At 47.5% G+C, this 11,521-nt stretch overlaps 1 protein-coding gene across 8 annotated transcripts in view; it reads left to right on the forward strand.

Annotated features, from left to right (window-relative positions):
* Window positions 1-11,521, forward strand: part of pex7 (peroxisomal biogenesis factor 7) — a 38,558-nt gene that overhangs the window by 12,538 nt on the left and 14,499 nt on the right. For 7 of the 8 annotated variants that reach the window (XM_027279520.1, XM_027279521.1, XM_027279522.1 and 4 more), the window contains exon 9: window positions 238-293. In XM_027279520.1, coding sequence (XP_027135321.1) covers window positions 238-293 — 56 coding nt within the window. Of the gene's footprint in view, window positions 1-237; window positions 294-539; window positions 926-11,521 lie in introns of those variants that run through there. The other variant, XM_027279527.1, reaches the window with a different exon arrangement.

Raw genomic sequence — 11,521 nt, forward strand, 5'->3', positions numbered from 1 at the left:
TAAAATATTGGTTTCAGAGCTGTGGCCAAGCCGTAATGAACTAATCAGAACCAAGTATCCATAGCCGAGCAATAAAACGCCATAATGTTCCTTTGTTAAATTGCTGCAGTAAAGCTACTGTAGCTGCTCAGCTCACTGTACATGAAGCAGCTCATTACTCTGCCTCCAGTGATCCAGCTGCATACTTCATATTGTACTGAACAGATGAAAAACATTTCCTTATTTCTCTTTTTGCAGTTTTCTCCGTTCACTAAATCTTTGTTGGCGTCCTGTTCGTACGACTTCACTGTGAGGTGAGACCTTCTCCTTTTATGTTCATGTTTATTATTTCTCTTTATTCTCACCAAAGAAGTGAAGAACCAAAATGTGGAGCTTCACTCACAGTTTGTGTGTAACTCATTAGACGGTAACGAGGTTTTACATAAACGTTAGAGAGCTTCCAGACGACACATGAACAGATATTCCAACATTCTTTCCTCTCTGCACAGCTTCAGCTCTCTCTTGTTCATGTTTCATGTTTCTGTGATGAAACACATCAGCTGTCCTCCAGGTTGAAGACTGGTGGAGGAGGAGAAGTCGTTTTTCTGCTTCCGCTCACCGAGCAGAGAGGATGGATGGTGTCATCCTCGTCGTAATGAGGAAGGGCACCGTGATAATGTGTGATAAAGTGAACTGGTGTGTGAGATGGAGAGGAAGAGCTGCTCAGGCTGACTTAATGAAATCTGTAATAACAAGCAACACTGCCTGTGGCCGTTCGAGTTCACGAGTCCTGCAGTCCACGATCTGTCTCCGAGCGTTCATCCCACGCTGAGAAATCAGAAGCTGGTGATCCAGATCTGACTGCAGTGTGTCGAAATCACTGAATTCACCAAACAACAGACGCTGATGCTTCAATAAACGTCAGGAGTTAGTTATGTAAAACGACGGAGAGAGAGGTGGAGGTGGAGAGAGAGGTGGAGGAGGAGAGAGAGAGAGGTGGAGAGAGAGAGAGAGGTGGAGAGAGAGAGAGAGAGAGGTGGAGAGAGAGAGAGGTGGAGGTGGAGATGGAGAGAGAGGTGGAGGTGGAGAGAGAGAGAGGTGCGCTGGCTCTGTGCCAAACCTTGTGTCTTATTGATCCACGCTTTCATTAGCTCAAATACTCTGCAAGAAGATTTCATTACTGCACACACACACACACACACACACACACACACACACACACACACTCTCACACACACACACACACACACACACACTCTCTCTCTCACACACACACACACACACACACACACAAGTCGTGAAATAAGTTTGATTGGTGTTTCCTGAGAAGAAGCTGAGAGGCTGCAAACAAAGGAAGAACACAGTCACACCTGTTACCTGTCTGATACAGACGAGGCTGGATCAGACTTCATCAGACCTCTTCTCCTCTGCCATTCTGTCCATAGAAGCTGCTGACTGCTGGGCCTGAAAACCTCCTCTAGTGGTCCAGACACTAACACTCTGCTCTGAACTCAACAAACTGAGCTAACAGCAGCTAACAGACTGAGCTAACATGAGCTAACAGCAGCTAACAGACTGAGCTAACAGCAGCTAACAGCAGCTAACAGACTGAGCTAACATTTGCTAACAGACTGAGCTAACATGAGCTAACAGCAGCTAATAGACTGAGCTAACATGAGCTAACAGCAGCTAACAGACTGAGCTAACAGCAGCTAAAGACTGAGCTAACATTTGCTAACAGACTGAGCTAACATGAGCTAACAGCAGCTAACAGACTGAGCTAATATGAGCTAACAGCAGCTAACAGACTGAGCTAACATGAGCTAACAGCAGCTAACAAACTGAGCTAACATGAGTTAACAGCAGCTAACAGACTGAGCTAACATGAGCTAACAGCAGCTAACAGACTGATCTAACAGCAGCTACAGTTGTCAGCAGTTTACTTCACTGTCCATCATAAACTCTGTAAATCACAGCGTTGCGTTGGTGGAGGCCAAACGGAGCTCAAAGCACAGTGAGTGTTGGACTCCTCCGTCAGGTGGACTCTTCGCCGTGCTGATGTTTCTGTCTGGACGTGTAAGAAACGGCGTGCGTCATCACCTTTCAAAGAGAACGGAGTCAGAGAGCTGAACGTTAATGGTTTGAAACAGGTTTCCCTCGGTGACTCTCAGCGGGTTTCCTCAGAGTCTCCGGCCTGTCGGAGCAGAGGAACGTTTGAAACGTTCTCTGCATCTTTAATTGGATCTCCTTCATTAACCTGCCCACCGTCCGCTCAGATAATCCTCAGTCCATCCACGACTGCTGCGATAACAGCGCTCACTTCATCTGGACTTATCTGATCAAAACATTAGAAATGGGATGGAGCCAATCATCCTGTGTGTGTGTGTGTGTGTGTGTGTGTGTGTGTGTGTGTGTGTGTGTGTGTCTGTCTCCTGGAAGCATCGATCATGGCTGACTGCAGGAGGCTCTGATCACGTCATTAACCGTGTCATGTCTTCAGATCGTGACTTCTGTAATTAATGAAAAACATAATTCAGTCATATTATTTTGAGCAGATGTTGTGAATCTTTTATCATTATTATTTCGAAAACTTCATTTCACCTTTTAGAAATGAGTTGATTCTCTTCATTGCAGTCTGATGTTCAGGTCGTCTGTCTGTGATAATGAATCTATGTGTTTCCCAAAGACTGCTCGCTAATTAAAGGTTTAATTTTCTGTCGTTCCACGTTTGTTAACGAGTGTTAAATTGGCTTTAACTATGGGCACGCCTGACAAAATGCTGTGCATGTTCTCGTGTTTATTTTAAAGATCCTCCACGCAGAACTGCAGACGAATCATTGGCTTCCTAAACGTAATATTTGGTGTCACAGCACAGATGAAGTCAGGGACTTTCTTACACCTCTGTGAGTTTGGACCGCTCGTCTTCTTCCACGTCTTTGACAATCGATGGATTCATTCTTCAAACGCTGTTCATGAGCTCTCTCTCCACATCGTTGACGTCAGAGCCGTGACCTCTGACTCCAGCTGTCTCCAGCTTGGTATCCTTCAGATTTCATAACGCCGTGCATATGATGAAGACGTCGAGCGCCTGAAGCAGCGAAGCAAAAACACCAATGAATCTCCAGCATGTTGGAGGACGCCGGAGTCCTCCTGGAGAACCTTCCTGTGGACTAACACGGGCCACATTGTTCTTCTGGTGGAGGTTCACTGATGTTTGTTTTGCTGCTTCACGTCTTCACCGCGTTCTTCATTTAGTCTAAATGTTCACCTGAGAGGTTAAAACAGGTTGACCTGCAGCCATCCATCGTGCAGGTGATTCAATCTGAGCACATCCACCTGTTCTCCTCAGCACACACTTCCTGTGTGTTTACAACACTGATCTGATCCACCTGCACACACAAAGAACAGGCCATGAATGCACATACAATGCAGTCATATGCAAATACATCTGAGCACACACTGCTGCATGTACATGTGCACACACTCCTGTCTGTGTTTGTTCAGTTTCAGTTTTTAGTCTTTGAGCTTTTTGTTGAAGTTTATCATCATGTTTATTACAGAGTCTGATCTGAGTTTGGATGTCTGAGGTCAGTTAGCTTCCATCGAAACTCGTGTTTAATTGACTGAAAACAAACATGAAATAAAGAAGTTGTTGTATTATCGTAATTTCTTTGCCTCAGACGTTTCACCGAGCGAGCTGCACAGTTTAGACGTGCTTGACTAAACTTCAGAAATATGAAGGAGCTTCGTGCTTCCAGTTTTCTGCTGAATCTGGATAAAAAGAGTCAGTTGTACGAGTGGTTTCTCAGGGGCTTGTTGTTCTTGTGGCCGTAGCTTCATGGCTCAGGAGGTAGATCAGAGGATGGTCGTCTGTCTGAGGGTCGCTCTGCTTCTTTCAGCCTTCGTCTTTCTGTTGTGTATAAATGAATAAAGTTGTGCAGTTGTTGCTTCTGCACAGTAATCCGTGAGGCTGACTCGTGTTTGCTTTAGATAACGTGTTCTCTGCGTGTTTGTGGAACTCTTTACGTTCATTTCCTGTCCAGATTTAACGTGACGTGAGCTCACAGAGGATCGGGTCTCTCTTTATCTGATGTTTGCTGGTTGTCATCCTCTCATACACTCCCTGTTTGTGCCTTAATGAGTTTCATAGTAATAGTGAGGCGCACACACACACACACACACAGAGCTGACAGGTGAATGAACACTTCCACAGAATCAAACACAATACAAGCTAAATAATTACCTACTATGGAAACTCTGCACAAAAGGCAGCGCAAGCCTCATTTATATAAATAACATGGTGTATTTGTCTAACTGGGACATTCAGCTCGGCTTACACACACACACACACACACACACACACACACACACACACACACACACACACACGGACGTCATCTGAACCTATAATCTGAGTCACACATCAGCTGACAGTCCCACCTTCTCCTCCGTACACTTCATGGAGATGCAGCAGTGAGAAGCTCCCAACAGTTTACCGAGATATAAAAACAGCCGAACATCAGCCAGCAGCAACTAACAGACCATGACTACAGCTGTACTCGAGTATTTACTCTGATTACATTACTTCTGATCAAACAGCCAATCATCATCCAGGTCCCCAGCAGCAGCTGATCTCACTGCCTAGTCCAGCAGCAGTCAGCCCAGCTCGGCGTCTGTCTTTCAGCCTTTTATTTCACCAAGCTCTCACCAACCACTAAAAGTCAGTCCCACATTTACTCTTGTAATTAGCCAAAATTAACACGAGTGGCCTTTTACAGTTGGCCGCCTCTTCACCCCGACACATCCGAGCACACGGCTGCCCGACAGCCCTGCAGTGTCACTGTGTGTGTGGCTAACCTCTGCCTGCTCGTGTGCAGACAGATTTATGGATGGGTCCCATTTCGAGAACTACAGCCAGATAGAGAAAACCAACCGAATGTGGACCACAGTGATTCGATGATTACCCACGCACTCCGGAGAAGGGACAAAGAGGGGAGTGAAGGGGGAGGAACATGTTCTAAATCTGAACAACTAACTGGAGAAACAAAAATACTGCATGACGCAGTACAGTTCTTTCTATTGGATTCCTTTGTCGTTACAATGTGGGTATCAGGCCGAGTTCTCCAAACAACAAACAGAGGATGAACATGGGGTTGACTGTGCAAAATGTCTTCTTAAACCGTCCATCGTCAATGTCCATCACCCATCATCAATCGTTCATCGTCCATCATCATCGTCCCCGTCATATCAATCGTTCACGTCATCTGTCCATCATCAATCGTTCATCGTCCATCATCCCTGCAGTCTGAAGGCGACCTCCTCCTCCACGTTTTATGTTCCAGTCTAATTTCTTTCACGGACTGTTTAGTGAAGCGTTCTCTCCACAGGCAGCAAAATCTCTCCTGCTGTCTACATGTTATGAACTTATTAATTACATCTATAATGAGGGACTGTGGCGTACAGCGCTGCAGTGGTGGGGTGTATGCCTTTTTGTTCCCAGGGGATTTTTGGATGAAACAACAATACAGTGAACGTCACTGGGACAAACTGGTTTGACCATGTGCAGGTCAATGGTTTCTCCACAGGAAAGCATCCGAAACCGTCCCAACAGGTTAATTTCCACATCCGCTTCACTGAGTCATCCGCTTATATCCATGACTTAAACATGAATCTTCTGGTCAATCTATTGGTCTAGTCTCAGCTGCCTCTTCACCACAGTCCGTCCACAAGGTGTCGATCAAAACGCTCTTTTTGGACTTGTTTTCAGGGTGTCCGAGGTTGGACCATTTCCAAAGTCCAAGCAGGCAGCAGATCCATTTCGTCATCGTATCTCAAGGAATAAGCGGTAGATGCCAACGAAAATCCGGATGTAAGTAGCTGCTACCAACGGCTGTCACACTGTGCGATAGTAAAGAAACTAAAGAGCGCTGCTTCGTAAGGTTGGGTAAAGATAATGACCTTACATGTCATGGAGATGCAGATCAAGCAATTTCCTGTTAGGAACCAAACCAGGGCTCCAATAACAACTCTCCAAGGTCTCCAAGGCGGGAAACGCCACGCTGTTACGATGTCACCAAATTGAAACAACTTCAGGACAGGTGTGTGCGTTACCTGGTTGGGGATATGCAGCATTAAAGTCGAGTCCACAGAGAACTCTGAGTGATGTTCCACCGTGTCCAGAAGAGGCTGGTTCAGACTGTATCCCAGAACCTAACACAAACCAAACAAACACGTATTACAGATTTTTACTCACAAAACATTTCTGCAAACATTTCTTATCTCAGGCCAACAGTCCAACACACACACAGTTTTATACAAACCGATTCAAAACTAGATTTTCTTCCTATCAGTAGAAAAGGACTGAACAAAACTAAATCCTGAAGTTTCTGGTAACTTTTTAACTTTTTGACCAGACGCCGGTGCACGACAAGCATCCTGAAAACTTGCTAGATTTTTATAAAATCTGAGGTTGTTGTTCGTGGTCCCCAGAGGGATCAAGCCTCTTGATTTTAGTGATGACATTTTGAAATGTCACAGGCACTGATCCATTGAATTTCCATTAAGAAAGTGGATTATCGTTCCCAAGAGGTTTACCCTCTGTACATTTCACTGAGAAAGAAATGTGAACAATACTTACGAGCAGGACACCATTTACTGAGCAATTCATGCTCCCCAGAGGGTGACACTTTGTCTTTTGTTGGACACCATTAAGGGTAACTTTAGTAGTTTTTAACCTGGACTTCTTTTCCTGTGTTTTATGTCAAAGTGACGAAGAGACAACATTTTTTACAATCGGTTCACTATAAACAAAAAGTGCTGGAGTCTCCAGAGGCTGAACCGGGCTGCGTCGTTATCCTAACGGGGCAACTGCATCCTTCCAAGTACATCTATGATGCAAAGGATCGCTGTAGAGACAGACCTTTATGCTGAAGACAAGTTCTTCGTAACATTCCTTCAACTGGACAGAAAAACAGATGAGCTGAGTTCATTCTGACGTCGTTTCTCTCCTGGCTCCGTCTGTAAAAACTTTAATCGACACGTAGATGTTATATAATGTAATTCATTATATAACATGTACGATGTGTGTGCAGGTCTGACATCTGAAGCAAAACATGCCTTCACCTCGTCCCACACACGGAGCCACTTCACAGTCAACAGTTAAACATGAGTGGGATTCTGTTCAGGAAAAAAGGGAGGCGAAGGAGAAGAGGACGAGTTTAAATTAGACAAAGCAATCACGAGAATGAAATTATGAAAAATAAAGGAACGAGGAGAGAGCGAGCGAGCGAGCGAGCCAATAAAACCTGCCTCCAGACCGAGGCAGCAACGGGCCAATCAGACTAATTGAAAGACTGTTTCTCTTCCTGGTCCGGACTGTGTGTGTGTGTGTGTGTGTGTGTGTGTGTTGTGTGAGTGTGTGTGTGTGTGTGTGTGTGTGTGTGTTTTGTGTGCCAAAGCTCTGACACAGCAAAACACCCCCCAGACTCATCCACTTTGCCAAATGTAATTAAATCATTTTCCGAGGGAACACTTGCAGCGCTCCCATCGGGCTCCATTAGGCCGTATTTAATACACACACCACACCACACACACACACACACACACACAGTGATGGGTGTCTGGGGAGGTCCTGCATTCAGAGATATTATATATTGAGTGAGTTGTTAGTGTAAATCACCCCACCACACACACACACACACTCACTTTACTGAGTGTGTTGTGTGTTGTACGTACTGACTGATTTATTCTTAATGATCAAACTGAACTGAGTCACAGTATCGACGTAGTCTACGTGACGTCCCACAGACTGTCTAAACTGACATAGTCTCGTGACGTCCCCGCGACTGTCTAACTGGACGTAGTCTCTGTGATGTCCCACAGACTGTCTAAAAACGGCATAGTCTCAGTGACGTCCCCGGACGTCTCAAACCTGGACGTAGTCTCTGTGATGTCCCCACAGACTGTCTAAACTGGACTAGCTCCGGACGCCCCACAGACTGTCTAAAACCTGGACGTAGTCTCCGTGACGTCCCCGCAGACTGTCTAAAACCGTATGTTCTCTGTGACGTCCCCACAGACTGTCTAAAACCTTGACGTCGTCTCCGTGACGTCCCCGCAGACTGTCTAAAACCTGGATGTAGTCTCTGTGACGTCCCCACCGACTGTCTAAAACCCGGACGTAGTCTACGTGACTCACACAGACTGTCTAAACCGACTAGTCTCTGTGACGTCCTAGACTGTCTAAAAACTGGACGTAGTCTCTGTACGTCCCCGCAGACTGTCTAAAACCTGGACGTAGTCTCCGTGAGTCCCCGAGACTGTCTAAAACCTGGCGTAGTCTCCTGACGTCCCCACAGACTGTCTAAACCTGGACGTATCTCCGTGACGTCCTACCAGACTGTCTAAAACCTGGACGTAGTCTCCGTGACGTCCCTGACAGACTGTCTAAAACCTGGGAGTAGTCTCCGTGACGTCCCACGACTGTCTAAAACCTGGACATAGTCAGTGACGTCCCCGCAGACTGTCTAAAACTGGACGTAGTCTCTGTGACTGTCCCCAAGGACTCTAAAACCTGGACATAGTCTCGTGACGTCCCCGCAGACTGTCTAAAACCTGGACGTAGTCTCTGTGATGTCCCCACAGACTGTCTAAAACCTGGACGTAGTCTCCGTGACGTCCCCACAGACTGTCTAAAACCTGGACGTAGTCTCCGTGACGTCCCCGCAGACTGTCTAAAACCTGGATGTAGTCTCTGTGACGTCCCCACAGACTGTCTAAAACCTGGACGTAGTCTCCGTGACGTCCCCGCAGACTGTCTAAAACCTGGATGTCGTTCTGTGCGTCCCCACAGACTGTCTAAAACCCCGGACGTAGTCTCCGTGACGTCCTACAGACTGTCTAAAACCTGGACGTAGTCTCTGTGACGTCCCCGCAGACTGTCTAAAACCTGGACGTAGTCTCCGTGACGTCCCCGCAGACTGTCTAAAACCTGGACGTAGTCTCCGTGACGTCCCCGCAGACTGTCTAAAACCTGGACGTAGTCTCCGTGACGTCCCCACAGACTGTCTAAAACCTGGACGTAGTCTCCGTGACGTCCCTACAGACTGTCTAAAACCTGGACGTAGTCTCCGTGACGTCCCTGCAGACTGTCTAAAACCTGGACGTAGTCTCTGTAACGACCCCGCAGACTGTCTAAAACCTGGACGTAGTCTCCGTTGACGTTCCCCACAGACTGTCTAAACCCTGGACGTAGTCTCCGTGACGTCCCCACAGACTGTCTAAAACCGGATGTCGTCTCGTGACGTCCTACGATGTCTACAACCTGGACGTGGTCTCGTGACGTCCCCAGACTGTCTAAAACCTGGACGTAGTCTCCGTGACGTCCCCGAGCTGTCTAAAAACCTGGACGTAGTCTCCGTAACGTCCCCCCAGTACGGTCTAAAACCTGGACGTCGTCTCCGTGACGTCCTACAGACTGTCTAAAACCTGGACGTTAGTCTCGTGACGTCCCTGCAGACTGTCTAAAACCCTGGACGTAGTCTCTTAACGGACCCCGCCGACTGTCTAAAACCCTGCCGTAGTCCCGCCCCCCCAGTGACGTCCCACAGACTGTCTAAAACCTGGACGTGTCTCCGTGACGTCCCCACAGACTGTCTAAAACCTGGACGTAGTCTCCGTGACGTCCCCGCAGACTGTCTAAAACCTTGACTAGTCTCCGTGACGTCACACAGACTGTCTAAACCTGGACGTATCACCGTGACGTCCTACAGACTGTCTAAAACCCTGGACGTAGTCTCTGTGACGTCCCAGCAGGACTGTCTAAAACCTGGACGTAGTCTCCGTCCCCCCCCCCCCCCCCCCCCCCCCCCCCCTCCCCCCTCCTGACGTCCTATCAGGACTGTCTGAAAACCTGGACGTAGTCTCCGTGACGTCCTGCAGACTGTCTAAAACCTGGACGTAGTCTCTGTGACATCCCCGCAGACTGTCTAAAACCTGACGTTAGTCTCTGTGACATTTACCGTGTTCAAAGGACTGAATGAGACGGTGTGTCCAAACCTTTGATGCCTGCAGGACTGGACTGAATGGGTCTCTGTGCTCACTCATTCACAAATGTATGCATGCATGTGAAAGTCACACATCATCCACACACAGTGCCGCGCCATGAAGACGCAGTGGCAGTATGAATGCATTCCTGTTCACAGCGCTGCGTTTAGTGCATTAAGAGGCAGGAGTAATATCCTGCAGCTCAGAGCCACTGTAGCTTTGATTAGCTTCATCAAACGAGTAAACAGCAAAGATTTACTGCCGACTGCAGTCACACGGCTTTTTAGATTTCAGCACTGGGAATAAATACAGCAGCAGAAGTGGAAGTATTTCCCTGGAGACCAACGCGTGGTACGAACCACTGATTGTACCACGGCTGAATGAGCCGCGTGTCCGGCACCTTGACCTGCCCATGCCGCAGTTCTGCTCTCCTTACATCAGTATACAGTGAATGTGGAGCTTCTTCTGGACAGTACCAGAGTCTGAACGTGCTGAGCTTGACTCTGACAGTGTGAAAAACATCCGCTTCTTGTGTTTGTCGGTTTAGCCGTTGAACTTTCAAACGTTGCCGGCAGCAGGATCATATCAGAAGTGCGTTAATTAGTGTTAATTATCTGCAGCCGGGCAGTTTGTTCACGGGTCAGCAGATCCATTTGTGGATGAGATCGCATCTGTAACATCCCATCCCAACACAAATCAGCTGATCACGCCAGTCTCAGGAGTCCAACGTCTCATGTTTGGGTCTGTTCTAGACAATGTGATCAGGTGATCCACACTGACCTGTGATCAGTGGGATCCCCACTGTACCTGTGATCCGGTGACCCCACTCTGACCTGTGATCGGTGACCCACACTGACCTGTGATCAGGTGACCCCACACTGACCTGTGATCAGGTGACCCACACTGACCTGTGATCAGGTGACCCCTCTGACCTGTGATCAGGTGACCCACACGACTGTGTCAGGACCCACATGACCTGTGATCAGGTGAACGGTGTCTCTGTCCTTTGTACGTCTGTTCTCACACTATGTACTTTGGGCTCCGGGTCGGGAGAAGTCCGTAACGCTTTACGGGCACTAAGTCACACAGCAGCAACTATTTCATTTGATTCTGGTGAAACTGGATCATATTTATGGAGGAAATTTTTTCTGGTTTTCCCTCTGATGTCTCCGGCTGCTCCGCCTCAACTCTCTGTGAATTTACAGAGTTTATGATGGACAGTGAAGTAACCTGCTGACAGCTGTAGCTGCTGTTAGATCATGTTAGCTCAGTCATGTTAGCTGCTGTTAGCTCAGTTTCGTCAGCTTGGCGGTGAGCGTCAGAGTACGGGTGTTTTGTACCAACAGGCGTTATGGACGACCAGGAAGAGAAGAGGAGGTAACCAGGCCTCAGCAGCTTCTACGGACATGATGGCAGAGGAGAAGAGAGTGAAGAGGACCTGACGGAGGAAGCTAAGAAGAGAAAAGGAGAGAGTGAGCGAGCAAGAAGCCGCCGCGAC

Source organism: Larimichthys crocea, chromosome VI (genome assembly GCF_000972845.2).
Source record: "Larimichthys crocea isolate SSNF chromosome VI, L_crocea_2.0, whole genome shotgun sequence".
Taxonomy (NCBI): domain Eukaryota; kingdom Metazoa; phylum Chordata; class Actinopteri; family Sciaenidae; genus Larimichthys; species Larimichthys crocea.